This window comes from Elaeis guineensis, chromosome 13, assembly GCF_000442705.2.
Source record: "Elaeis guineensis isolate ETL-2024a chromosome 13, EG11, whole genome shotgun sequence".
Taxonomy (NCBI): Eukaryota; Viridiplantae; Streptophyta; class Magnoliopsida; order Arecales; family Arecaceae; genus Elaeis; species Elaeis guineensis.
The window spans coordinates 46,135,560-46,150,745 of record NC_026005.2 but is presented as its reverse complement, the minus strand read 5'-3'; the positions used below and the strand labels follow the sequence as shown (position 1 = coordinate 46,150,745).

The 15,186-nt window shown below is 35.3% G+C and overlaps 1 protein-coding gene across 1 annotated transcript in view; it reads right to left on the bottom strand.

Moving 5' to 3' along the window:
* Window positions 1-535, bottom strand: part of LOC140853126 (uncharacterized) — a 3,355-nt gene extending 2,820 nt beyond the window's left edge. The window contains exons 1-2 of the mRNA XM_073247226.1: window positions 300-535; window positions 1-162 (exon numbers count right to left, since the gene is read on the bottom strand). The exon at window positions 1-162 is cut by the window's left edge and continues 540 nt beyond it. Of these exons, the coding sequence (XP_073103327.1) occupies window positions 1-162; window positions 300-535 (398 nt within the window). The remainder of the gene's footprint in view (window positions 163-299) is intronic.
* Between the last annotated feature and the right edge of the window lie 14,651 nt (window positions 536-15,186).

Sequence of the window (15,186 nt, the reverse complement as noted above, 5' to 3'; positions counted from 1 at the left end):
TAGGGGCTTCCTTGTACAACAAATCTACCCAAATTGCTCCCATAAAAGTTACAGCCCCTTTGCTCAATATCTCCAACGTCATAAGGTGTTTCCCGTGTATTGAGAGCAGATGGGTGTAGATGATAAGCAGTGCTGAAGCAATTAGACCCCAAAGAGAGCTGCCTTCTTGAGTAGGATAATTCATGCAAGGAAAATCACCCTTTGCAAAATTAAGACGTCGGTAATCCTCAGCGATATCTGGGAGCACCCATCGTTCTGGAGCTCTTATCGAACTCGAGCAATAAGAGCTACCGGAGGACCCGAAAGCCGGCAAACGATCCATCGTAGCACTGGGAAGACCGACGCTGAAGCCTTGGAGAGCATGGGAAGGTCTGAAAGGCATAGCTGAACGTTGCCAGTCTCCCTGACTCAGAGAATCTGATGGTAGAAGCTGAGGGTGCTGGCCATGCTCGCTGAAGGTATTCTGGCTGCGAAGGTACAATTCTTCAAGGGAGAAAGAAAGGCCATCGATAGAATTAGGGTTTGGGTTATCCATGAGCGTGAGTTTGAGCTTCGGTTCAAGAGGCCGTTGCGAGGAGAAGAGGGGGGAATTTATAATAGGTTTCGATGGTGTTCGAACCGAATTGGGAGTCGTATCCTACTAAAAGTCAAACATATTGGAAATAAGAGAGCAACTCAGCGCCGGACAGGGAGTCCAAGTTTACGTGAAACTAGACGTTTTAGATTTCATGGATATCGCGATAGACGATGAAAGAGTCCGTTTTCGATAAGCAACTAGAAGCTCTTGAGAAGAAATACTTCTTATCGAGGTTTGCCGAGGGAGGGATTTGGACCATCCGCCTAAAGCTCGCAAAACCAGAACTAACTAACAACAGGGAACATCCATTGCCTGCTTTCGAGTACCGTGGCATTATGGATGTACAACATGCCACATAACAAGAATTAGTTCGTGTTTATATTTAATTGATACATAATAAGCTTTTTATGTTCTGATTGGACTGCCGATGGCTGTATCGAATATATTGCAAATAATAGACGCAATACCGTAAAAAAATGCCCCTTGGTTACCACAACCACTTAAAGGCTTCACACATCAATGAAGCATCTTAGTTTGGATCAGATTTTTCAGTCATAGCCATTCACATATTCGTTTGTTTCTAAGATCAAAGGGTACCCTACAGGGTCTTGATATATAATTGTAGTAATTATTGCTGCATATGCTGCAACTTGTGTTTACTGATTAATAAATAAGCATCAATGAAGCCAATCCCAAACTGCCAGAACAGGGCTTTTTGGTTATCTATGCTGTGCCGTGAATCATGAATGCTAGCTCGTTCTCCACTGTTCCTAATTTTACACGAGCCCTACCAATCTCCCAAGGCTCTTTGAATGATTCTCTGATACTTTATCTTATTTTATTTTATTTTGCCTTCTGACGTGAATAGGAGGTAGCAGGATGCTACTCCCTGTTTATTAAAAGAAACGGGGTATAGTTACGGTGATGCAAAGTTACGGAGCTGTCATGAGTTACCGCATGGAGTCAAAAGAGTTTTAAATCCAGGGAACAGGAGTCTATGTCATGCTCTAGCGCCGGGCGTGCGGCAAACGATCGTGCATCCTTAGAATTTTATCCTACAGGATATATAAGGTCTACTTTTCCATTCATACACAATGACATTATTCTAAATTTAGACAATGATAGATAAATAATAATCGACTTGTCATAATTATTTCAAAAGAATTTGTAACCTCAAAATTTTACATATAAATATCTAGCAATTTATTAAGAAAAACTAATTTAATTTTTTCTATGTCATAGCTTTTCATAGCTCGATCCCAAGCCCTCGCTATTCTATTGCATCTGAAAAAAAATAAAAAAGAGGTAATGAGCTTTACTAGTCTAATAAGTTATCAGAATCTCTAGTTTGATTAAATATTTTATAAACGAAATATAAATTTTCAGGTTGCATGATTTTCCATATAACACGCTATTGAATATATAAAATATTTCATATTTATCAACATAGATCTAAAATATGCATTTGCCAAAATAAATTTTTAGAACAACCAAGGATCGATCATCCACTTTCACTCTCCTAGTCTCTCTAGCCACAATTGGCCCATGGCTAGCCTTAAAAAGACTAGATCCTGACTATAATATGCCATCCATTAGTTATGTGCCAGTGATTGCTCCATTGAAGGTCCGAAAGGAAGACTATCTCTAATATTATATGGAGAAACGTGCTTCCATCAGTATATGCCAGCAATTAGACACATCTGGTTAGGTGCAAAAAACAAACTAACTCCTGACTATAATATATCGTTCATCAGTTATGCATTTGTAATCATCTCACTAGATGTCTGAAAAAAGACTAGATCCTGAATCCGTATGATTATAGTTGAACTAGAGAGTAGTAGAACCAACATATTTTTGATGCAATAAAATTACAAATCATGTCCACTAAATCACGTATATTTGATCAAACATTTCATAAATTATTTTCATGTAGAGCATATAAGATACTTAATTTAAAAAGAATGAATTTAGAAATTAAATCACATGCATGATATACATACTAGAGGTAGAGGAAACTTATAATTTTCGCCTTAAAATTTCTTGAAACTCACTAATCAAGGAAAATTGATCAAAATCTAAAATAATTAAATACCTAATTAGACTTTAATAAAGCATTAAATGGCCAAACTTATCATATAGCAGGTTATAGTCTAGACTATTGAATCTAGTCTGACATCCAAGGGTCTTGACCAATTTAGCTCTAACAATTATCTAATATAGGTTTTTCGGTAGAGTTTCTTGTTTCTTGAATGTAAACAATATAGTCATGATCATACCTCCTTGCTAACCAGATTCAAGTTCTAACATAGTCAAAATGAAATCCCTGAATTTAATTTAATTCACAAATTAATGAAAAATTAGAAAATTAGGCTTGATCCAAGTCGATCTAGGTTCCATCAAAGCTCGGATTATTTTTTGCTTTCTCTTTTCCTCTCTCTCTTCCTCTCTCTCTCTCTCTTCCATGCTGAAACAGAGCCTTCTCATGGCTCTTTAAGGGAAGACAAAGGGAAGAGGAAAGGAGGTGTGGTCTGGTGGTGGTACTACCGGAGTGGTCGGGTGATGGAGGTGTGGCCAGCGGTTCGGATGCATACAGGAAAGCCAAGAGAGAGAGGGAGGAAAGGGGTGTTGCCCCGTGCTGCCTTGGCAGCAGCACTCAAGGCAGGGGGAGACTCACTAATGGTGGTGGCAGCGATGGGCTCCGCTAGACAAAGTGGATTCCAACATGATTTGTGGTGGTGATAGGACTCAAAATAGGGGAAAACAATAATTAGAGCAAACCAGGGAGAAATTAGTGGGTTTTGGGCAACATCACCTGGCCATGGCGACATGATGGCCACCAGAGACCAAGAAGAAAGTGAGGAAAGATAGGGAAAGGGTCTCGGTGGTGATCAATCATGAGAAAAATGGGGGGGTTTCAGAGATTGATTTTGGATGAGATAAGATCACTAGCCATTCAATGGTTTGGAGTGGCTCAACACTATAAAAAAATAAGATATTAGCGATAGCCATTAGCGATAGTATTTTAGCCGTCGCTAATAAAGGATATTAGCAATGATATTACTGATGGCAACAATTTTATCGCTAATATCTTTTTTATCGAAGGTTATTAGAGACGACATTTTTGCCATCTCTAATAACAATTTTTATCGATAATAAATAGCAACCAAAAATAAGCCATCACAAAAAAAAATTATTAAACTTATTAGCAACGATGAAAAAGTTATTAGCACTATTAGTGATGGATTAAGCCATCTCAAAAAAGAAAAAAAATTTATTTATTAAATTTATTAGTGACGGTGACAAGAGTATTAGCAACAAAATAAGTCATCGCTCATAATCATCAGTGACGGCACTATTAGTGACGAAAATTACCATCATAAAAAATATTTTTTTTTATTTATTAAACTTATTAACGATGGTGAATAATTATTTTCACAGTTTATTATCTAAATATTATAATTAGAGTATCGTTACAAAAGATCATCTCGATCCGATAGCTCTAGTTATGTTGATCAATAAAATTTGATTTCGATGGTCACAAACGACCATATAATAATCTGATAGATAGAGACCATCGATGGATCCAAAAATTTATAATGATGATCTTGATGATATTTATAGTACACTATCAAAATTTACTTTAATCGGACATCATTATCATAGTCAATTTAGCACAAGATGATTTTGATCGTTAAATAAAAAATGAGTGATCAAAAGATCAAACGACGTTCGATTAAGATAATTTTTTAGATAAATGATCTTTGTTACTATTTTAATTATTTGTATGGTGATGATTGTAATGTTCAAACTACGTATATATGAACCATCCACATTAAGCAATCTTACAAAAGTACAAGTATAATTATTAAGGACTTTAAGAATGAGTATCAAGAGACATATAGTTTTGGATCGTTCATATACGTATGATTTAAATTTTATGATCACTATCAGATAAATGATCAAAGTAGTAGCAAAGATCATATCTAAAAAATCACCTTATAATCAGATGTTGTTTGGCCTTTTGATCACTCATTTTTTATTTAACGGTCCAAATCATCTCGTGCTAAATTGACCATGATAATAATGTTCAATTGAAGTAAAATTTTGGTAGTATACTATAAATATCATCAAGATCATTGTTGTAAATTTTTGGATTCATTGGTGATCTCTATCTATTAGATAATTATGCGATCGTTCGTGATCATCGAAATCAAATTTTAATGATCAACATACCTAGGGCTATCGAATAGAGGCGGTATTTTTTGATTATACTCTAATGATAATTATTTAGATAATGAATGATGAATATATGTATTAAATTTCAAACTTAATGGTTTTTTAAAATATTAATAGTTTTTTAAAATGTTAAAGTTATTAGCGATGGCTTTTAGCGACGTTATTTCTGCCATATCTAATATATAGTATTAGTGACGGAAGATGACTATTAGCGACATCTTTTGCCATCGCTACTAAATTTAAAATTTTTTAAAAAAATTTTGGTCATAATTATAATTGAACATATTAGCAAACAGCTCTCTATTTTTAACGACTGAATTTGCCATCGCTAATAGTAATTTTGAAAAAAAATATTTAAAAAATTATGAAAAAATATTTTGATCCCTGATAAAAGTATTAGCGACGGCTATCTATTTTTAGCAATGAATTTTGTTATCGCTAATAGTCTTACCGATGGCATTAGCGACTGTGACTTGCCATCGCTAATACTCTGCCACACGTACAGAAAAAAAATTCCCTTGCACGCTCCTCATCTCTCTCCTATTTCCTCCTCTCGCTGGCGCCCAAACCCTCCTCAACCCCCTCTCTCCAGCACCCAAACCCCCCTTCCCTCCTCTTCTCTCATCCTTTCCTCTCGTCGGTGCGCTAATGCCCCATCCTATCGTCAGCGACTCATCCTCTTGCCGGTGCCTAAATGCCCCATCCCTCCCTGCCCTGTCCCTCTGGTATCCCACAGCCCAGAGCCCGTGTCCCTCCACACCTGCGACCGCCCCGACTCTACTGACCTGATGTCGCTAGCCCGACCTCGCGGCCTCGACCCCACGTCCCACCATGTCCGCAACTACCCCGACCCCATCGGCCCCGATGTCATCAGCCCGACCCCATGGCCCCTGCCCTGCCACCCCTAGCCCGCAGCCCCGCCCAGCCATCCTGACCCCATGGCTCTGAACCGCACCACCTTCTTCCAGCCCTATCCTCGCATCCTCATCTCTGTGGCTGCATCCCTGAGCCAGCATCTCGTTTCTAGCCATTCTCTCGCCCCCCGATCCCTACGCATCAGCCCACCTCTTATTATGAGTATTAGCAATAGCTAATGCTGTCATTAAAAGTTATTTTTTATTTAAATTAAGTTAATTAATTATATATTAAAAATTAATTAATTAAATATTAATTTAATTAATTAGTTAGATAATTAATTAATTAATTATTTAATTAATTAGAAGTACATGACTTGAGTCTCAGCATGCAAAGCACTCAGACCGAAGAAAAGTGCCGGGCAGCATTGCAAACATGGGGTCGGGGCATGCCCTGCATGCTCGTGTCTTGGATCCCAGCTGATGTCTAAGACATTCATCCCCCACGCACCTTGTGCACTCAGATCGATGGAAGGTGTTGGGCAGCATTGCAAACATGGGGTCGGGGCATGCCCTATGCACTCGGGTCTTGGATCCTAGTTGGTATCCAAGGCACACTCAGGTTGATGGAAGGTGCCAGGCAACATTGCAAATAAGAGGTCAGGGCGTGCCCTACATGCTCGAGCCTCGGATCCCAATCGGTGTCCAGGGCAGCCAGTCCTCATGCAAGGGCCAAGTGCATATTCTACGGCATCCCATAATTTGGTGTTAGTTTAAGTAATTAATTAGGTGTTGATTTTTAAAAAATTTGCATTGCATGAAATCATAGACCCATTTTATGATTAATGTACATATTTTACTGTATCCGTATATTTATATATTTTTATACGGATAGAAGAAATATGTACATTGGTCAATTGATTGTCCAGTATGGACAGTTTGAAAAAAATAAGTAATTATATAGATCATTACAATAATCAAATGGTGTGTTGAAGGTTCGAAAAGAATTTTGGACTATATTTTTCTTTAGTTCTCTCCACATATCTTTAGCCATGTGGGGAGAATTAAGAAGAAATACTGTTGAAATTTTTTTCGATCCCTGTTGGGTATCATTTGATTACTATAATTGATCTATAAAATTAATATATTTTCTGAATGGAATAGGATCTTATATACCTATTAATTGATGATATGATGTATTTACTATGTAAATCATTTTGAATGATAAAATAATTAATTAGCAATTACTTTGTATTTATGTATATGTAGAAGTCTTAGATAGTGTGCCATAGATCATAGTTGGATGGATCGACGAGTAGTTGATGGGGTGATTTTTGTTGAATATAGGGAGGGTGTAGAGTACTTCTATGATTTTACTTTTGAAAATACAGGACTCTTATATTAAGGATGGGCTCATTGCTCTTATAACAGATATAATAATAAAGAAATATTTGATAGGGATATAATTACTATCCATTTATATAAAAGTGGATTTATGCCCAACTACAAGTATTGGTACCCGTATGAGAAGACATAGAAAAAAATTGTAAGGATTAAAAGTGAGCAGGACAGGGATACAGGTAGCATGGTAGACATAGTCATGGATGCAGCTAGTCCTAAATTTAACTAGGATGTGAAGGATGATCCAGAAGCTAACAGTGATGATTTTTACCGTATGCTGAAAGATGCTGATGAACTGTTACGGTCGGGATATGAAATACACACTATATTATCAGCTATGTCAGAGTTGTTAAATTTGAACGTCGAGTTTAATATGATGGTCAATTGTTATGATAGGATAGTAGCAATAATAAAAAAAATACTATCCAATGATGAGAAGCTTGTTGAGAGCTTCTATGCTTCAAAAAAAATGATGAAAGAGTTAGGCATTGGATATAAGAAGATAGATGCATACCGAAATGATTGCATGCTTTTTTATAAGGAGGACCAACTGAAGAGCTCATATGACATATGTGGTGAAAGCCGATTTAGACTGAGGCAAGAGGATAGAAATCAGAAGGGCATACCATGTAAGATTCTTTGATATCTTTCACTCACTCCTAAACTTCAGAGGCTCTACTTGTCCAAGAGTATTGTTGGACAGATGAGATGGCACAAAAAAAGAATTCACAAGCACTCCAATATGATGAGTTATCCATCGGACAGTAAAGCACAAAAGCAATTTGATGCTTGTCATCTTTTATTTGCTTAGGAATCATGCAATGTTCGATTAGATCTATCTACGGATGGCTTTACACTGTTCAGTCATGCAACAGCCCCTTGTTCATGTTGGTCCATCTTTACTACTCCATACAATCTTCTACTTGGGATGTGCATGAAAGAATATAACATCTTTCTTATATTACTCATTCTTGGACCATGACATCTTGGTAGAAGCATTGATGTATATCTAAGGTCTCTTGTTGATGAGCTGAAATTCTTATGGTTCAATGGCATACATACTTTCGATACATCGAAGAAGCAAAATTTTATAATGAAGACTGCATTGATGTGGACCATTAGCGATTTTTTTACTTTTGAAATGCTGTCAGGATGGAGCACTCATGAGAAGCTTGTGTCCTAAAGCCAATGCATATCATTTGTTGGGAATTGTGTCCTAAAATCAATCGTTTGACGATTGTGCTAGTTATAAATGTATATGAATTGATAAATAACAAAAGTTATTTGATATTTTTCATCATAAAGATACATCTTCTAACGAACTCTTATATTGTGATGAAGTTCTTAAGACTACTTTAATCGATAAAAGAGGATTTATCATGTAGTTCTTAAATTGGTTCATGACCAAACGATACGCTATTACTACGACGATAGCGATATCAAGTGTAGGTCATGGTGTGTCATATACATTGGTTGTCCTTGTAACCAAATGGTATGGAGATACTAGTATAGCATACAGGTGAGATATAGAGATACATCATCACGGAACGTGACCAACTGCGGAGCACTCTACTGTCAAGGGTAGCTCACGAAAGGTATGGGTATAAGTGTCCCTCCGATCTGAGATCACCACAGTGACTTGCAAGCAACTCACTATACTTTGGTACCAGACTAACTGAGTTTTTAATTTAGTGATGAAAAATTTTTAGGTATAGTCAGGTATTTATCAAGTCGGTGCGTGAGTCAAGATGGGATTGATCTCTCCAAATTAGTAGGAAATATGCATCAGTGTATTTCACTTTAGCAAAATTTGAGCTTGGATAATTCATGTGATGGATTTGAAAAAGATTAAAATATAATGTAGATGACTTATTTAGAATTGACAGTTAAATTCTTGGTCATCTTCGAGTATTAGGGTCAAAGGGATGAATTATACAGTAACCATACGCCAATAGGTTCTTGAATATTGCTTTGCCTTCATTCGACCTATCCGGATGTCAGGTCACCATTGTTGGATGGTTATATTGATTGGTTCAAGAAGGTGTTCCTGTGCTACCGATTTAGGTTCGAACTTATGGGATCACATTCACAAAAAATTTCTGATCGATCATGTGGCTAATCAACGATTGAGAATCATTTAAGGGTTTAATCATCAATTCGATTGATGATTAATATTATGCAAAAGTTGCAATAAATTAATTCACCAAGTGTTAGTAAATTAATGAAGAATTCATTAACAATTAGATTGCTGATTAGTTTAATTTGATTGAGCAAAGAGAATTAAATAAAATCTAATTCAATTAAATTCAATTAGGTTTGTTCTGATTAGGTTATGAGATGATCTAATCGCTAAGGAAGAATTATCCCTGATTTGATCAGCACTTTGGTTTAATCAATTTCTAATTTGATTAAAATTTGATTAAAAATTTATGAGCCTAATTAGATTAAGTTTCATATATTTTATTTGGGCTAAACCAAATGTGATTTGGTTTGGATTCAAATAAGAAAATTTAGAGTCCTTATTGGAATAAGACTTTTCTCCCTGCGCCAACCCAGATTGCACACCATATATCTCCACACACAAAATTATTTTGTGTAAGATTTTTTTACATCAAAGAGTTTTCTCTCTTATCTATCTCACATCCAAATCTAATTTAGTTTTAATAAAAAAATATTCTAAAATTAAATTTTAAAATATTTCTTATCAGGAGAATCTGTTCTCATCCAGATCAACCTCTCCACACCAATAAATTTCTTTCTCCTTATATGTATGACATTTTGAGGAGATTTTTCATGAGAGATTATTCTAATTTACTATAAAAAAATATGAGAAGGGGCATCCTATATTTTTTTGATATATTTTTGGTTGTAGAATTGTGAAGGGAGGCAGAATCCTATAAGAGTCTAGGATTATTAGGACTCTTCACCCCACCTCCTTACATGCCTATAAAAGGGGCTTTTATGGTTTCTTTTATGTGTGTAAGATATCAAAAGAGAGCTCTTCACATGGTAGAAGTTTAGGTATAGTTCATGATGTGAAATGTAGAGAGGAGGGTCCTCTCTCTTGGGGTGTGCGTAAAAACCTGAATTTCAAATTTTTGATTCTAAGGGTTTGGGATGAGGAAATAAATTTAAAAAAATTATTTTTTTTATCTTTTTTTATCTCTTCATCTCCTCTAAAAATCCATCTTCAACCTCTAAAAAGATTTTAAAGATTTGAATAAAGGATCCAGATCAGTCAAGAAGAATATTTTCATGAGAGCTAGTACTCTCGAGAAGACCGATCGGATCGGGGCTTCAAGTAGATTTCTTATAGAGGCTGGATGCGTGTGTGGCTATGAGCAACAAGTAAAGATCCTCTCGATCATGTCTCTCAGCAGCAGAGATCGTTGACCCGCACTCAAGTATGGAGTTCTAAACTCAGATTAGAAGTAGATGTGATCTACTGCTCATATGCATGCATGATGATTTTATCTTCAGATTATTTTAGATTTTATATGCAACATAATAAGTCATAGATCCTAAAGTAGGTTGATTTGATGATTAGTTTTGTGCCTTTCAACATCGTCAGGCATGCCAAAGGAGTCGTTCAACATTTGAAGCATCTCTTGTGGCTGGGCGTTCTCGAATCTGCAGCTGAACTCATCATTCATTGCCGCCAGCATAATGCATCGAACGGTGGTGCGGTCGTTGAGCTATTTCTGATAAGTGTCTCGGACCGTCCCTCTAACATTCGGGGCTGGCTCCTCAGGTGCTGGATCCGTTACTACATAAAGGATCCACTCATGCTCAAGGATGATTTTTAATTTTCGATACCAGCTATCGAATATAGGTCCCATGAGCTTGTCATTATCTAATAATGACCGGAGGGACAGGGTAGTGGCCATAGCTGCATAAAAAAAAATCAAACCTCTATTAGTACATAAATTATAAATACTAAAGACTTGGACTTTAGTCTAAAGTTTCTTCCAGTATTTTAACGAATTGGTAGCCTCAACCTCCAATTCAAAGAATTACTTTAATTTCTTAGTGGGTACTAGAATCCACACAGACTACACACGAGCCCAACTTTGGTTGGTCAACCCATGTGCATCTATGGGTAGGTTCATAACCAGTTGTTTCTCTAAACAACTTCTAGTAATTGATTTTGCCCCAGAACCTAATCAGTAGGCTTTGGCCTCCACTGAAAAGATCTGGTTAGGTCCAACCATTAACATGATTTGATTTGGTGAATCGGACCAATAAATGATCAGGTCCGACTTTGGCCGGCCAACCTGACCACCATCAGAAAGACTCAAACCAAATTATCATATTATGAATGATAATTCCATTAGTCAATAAGTACCAGGCCTTTGGGCCTCCAATGATTATTAAACTAATGAACTCATTATCACTTACTTAATGAGAGGCTATGACTTAGTTATCAATATAACTTAATCATTTTTAGGGACCTAATAATTTTTGAGAATTTTATTAAAGGATAGATGAGAAGAAAATATCCAGCCAATTTCAATCCTCCCACTGACTTCACCAAGTCAGATTAAAAAAAAATTTAATTAAAGCTAGCATTAGGAGCACCTAAATCAATCAAACTGATTTACCTAATGACATGGGTGAGCCCTAATCACCAAGTGATCTAATCAAAACCTAATTCACCAGATTGGCCAAATAAGTGAGATCAGTGGTAGGGATATGCCATTAACTCGTCAGAGATCGAATCACTGCGAGTAGCTCCGCTTAAAAACCACTGATCAAACTGCCAAACTTACCTTAGACACCAACTGGTTCATTAGTTTCAATTTGATCAACTTAGTAAATTGGGTTCCACCGCGTAGCCATGAATTAAGTCCATCTTGGTCTAGTTAAAGACATGGACCCATTCAACTACAACTATTGGAGTTGAGTGTAGAGTATCTTTGACCTAATCTAATTCAACTTTTGATTAGATTTGACCAATTACTCTAATTTAGTCCATTTCTTTAAGCTAACCTTAGGTCTAACCCAATTATGGACCTAATCCATCTAACCCATTGACCCACAAGTTTATGCAATTATCTTAGGTCTTAATTCATAATTCTAGACCTACTAGACAACACTTAATTCTTTTAATTAAGTATTTGGGCTGATGGGTCAGGGTTTGGCATTTCAAAAATAATTTTCAAATTTGAAAGGTTTTATTTTTTGTTCACCAAATATGTTGACTTATTACACAAATATATCAGTATATTTTATAAATAGCAATCCTATTGCTAATTACATAATAGAAAATAACTCAATCAAAATAAATCATGAATATTCCTTTCACTACTTCATCTGTATGGGATATAATCACATCGGCACCCCTACGACCATAGGAGATCCCATCAAATGGGAAGAGAGGGCCTTTAAACCCTACTTTTCTCCTATGACCAGACGGCCATGGCAACCAACCCAATTCGATTACTTGCTACTTGGATCAAGTATATCTAAATATATCAATTTCAAAATTTAAATTTCAAAATTCAAATTTCAAATTTTAAATAAATTTCAAATTTTAAATTTTAAATTTTTGAATTTTAAATTTCAAACAAATTTCAAATTTTAAAATTTTGAATTTTAAATTTTGAATTTCAAATTTTAAATTTTGAATTTTGAATTTCAAATTTGAAATTTCAACCAAATTTCAAATTTCAAATTTTGAATTTCAAAATTTTGAATTTTGAATTTTGAATTTCAAATTTCAAAATTCAAATTTCAAAATTTGAATTTCAAATTTTTTGAATTTTAAATTTTAAATTTCAAATTTTAAATTTCAAATTTTTAAATTTTGAATTTCGAACAACTTTCAAAATTCAAAATTCAAATTTTGGATTTCAAATTTAAAATTTAAAATTTAAAATTTAAAATTTAAAATTTTGAATTTCAAATTTCAAACAAATTTTAAATTTTAAATTTTTGAATTTCAAATTTCAAACAAATTTCAAATTTTAAATTTTTGAATTTCAAATTTTGAATTTTAAATTTTAAATTTTGAATTTCAAATTTGAAATTTCAACCAAATTTCAAATTTCAAATTTCAAATTTCAAATTTCAAATTTCATATTTTAAATTTTGAATTTCAAATTTTTTGAATTTTAAATTTCAAATTTCAAATTTTAAATTTTAAATTTTTGAATTTTGAATTTCGAACAACTTTCAAAATTCAAATTTTAAATTTTAAATTTCAAATTTCAAATTTAAACTTTTAGATTACAACTTAATCAATGCATACAAATATATATATCATATCAAAGAACCCGCTCTGATACCATTTGTGGGGAAAATTCAGTGCAGAGGTAAAATGGTAATTTTAAAACTTTTTCAAAATTATGATTTTACAGTGAAAAAATATTAATTAATCTAATTAATTAACATAAATTTACCCTACACTAGGATCTAAATATGATATATAGCATGTATTCATTTAAATTTGAATTCCAAATTCAAACAGTAAACACTTTACTGTAATGTGTTCAGAACACAATACCTTTGTGCGGGTAGTAGATCGCCGCAATCTGATCACCGTCGGAAGAGTCTGATCGTCATGATGCATCCATATAGTATATCTGGTCTCTGCAGATCATCCACACGATGCTCCCGATCTGATCGACTCCTCACGAGTGCTAGCTCATTGTAGAGCCCTTTTGACGGTCGATGCTGATCGAACTCCTTCGATCGATGTCTGTTGATTCTTTGGATGCTTCAGATCATCAACAGACATGCTTGAGAGGATGTTGAAGATCTTCTTGAGATTTTGTGGGCTCACGACACTCGTAGCTCACTTTCTCACTTCCCGAACCCCAGGCTAAAACTCTAGAGAACTCACCGAAAACCTTGCACCCACTTTTCTTTCTTTTCTTTCTTTTTCTCTTAGAAGGATATGAACTTCCTTCTCATGCACAAGACTTCTCACGCCTCAGAATTTTTCTCCAAAAATTTTCTTCTTGCACGCCCCACTCTTCTCCTCCTTTTATAACTACGTCAAACGTCTTATCCAAAAGAAAGGATAAAGATGAGTAATTGCACATTTAAATTCAAATCAAATTTTGAATTCAAATAGACACCAACTCATCCCTTATCCACTAAAGGCATGAGGCATGGCTTAAATTGTGCATGGAGTGATTTCATGAGAAACCTTTTCTCATGTAATAAATGGAGCGTAAAAAAAAGGATAAGGTGCAAAGATTGATTGCCCATTCAAATTCAAACTTTATTTTGAATTTGAATGGCCAACCAATCATCCTTATCAATTCAAATGGCACATTAAAGTGGGGCGTGGAGAGGGCTTGGCGTGAGAAAATAATTCATGAGAAGTTCCTTCTCATGAATTCAAATGGGTGCAATGGAAGTGAGGTGGCGCATGGAGATTGGGTCAAGGTGGTTTAATTATTTAAACCAACCTAATTGAACCAAATAATTTAGGTCCAATTAGACTAATTTAAATCCAACTAATTTAGACTTAATTAGGCTCCATAAAATCCTAATCAAATCAAGAATTAACTAAGCCCAACCCTGATCAAATCAGGGACCAAACTATCTCGATGATTAGGTCAACTCTTAACCTAATCGGGTCAAACCCAACTGAATCCAATTCAATTGAATTTGATTCAAAAATAATTACTCAATCAAATTGAGTTAATTAGTGATCAAATCACTAATTAAATCTCTTATAAATACTGAGTCCAAATCCGATGGGCAATCGGGCATCAGAATTCATCGATATGTAATCCTGATCGAAAAGTTTCAACCAGTGGGACTCTTGATCCCGGTACCCATAATGTGTGGAACTCATGATTAGAGAATCCTGATTCTCGATCACTGAGTTTCAAACATGTAGGATTCTACACCAGCCATCAGATCAGATAGGAACCTCTAATGTGTGTGACCCCATAGGTTCGAACCTAAGCCGGTAGCACAGGAACCAATTCTTGTACTAATCGAAGTAACCATCTAGCAGTGGTACCCGACATCTGGATAGGTTGAATAGTCGCAATCGCAACACTCAGAACCTACATGAATATGGTTACTGTATAATTCATCCTTTTGACCCTTGTGTTTAGGACGACTCAGGGTTAAACTGTCAACCCTGATCAGATCATC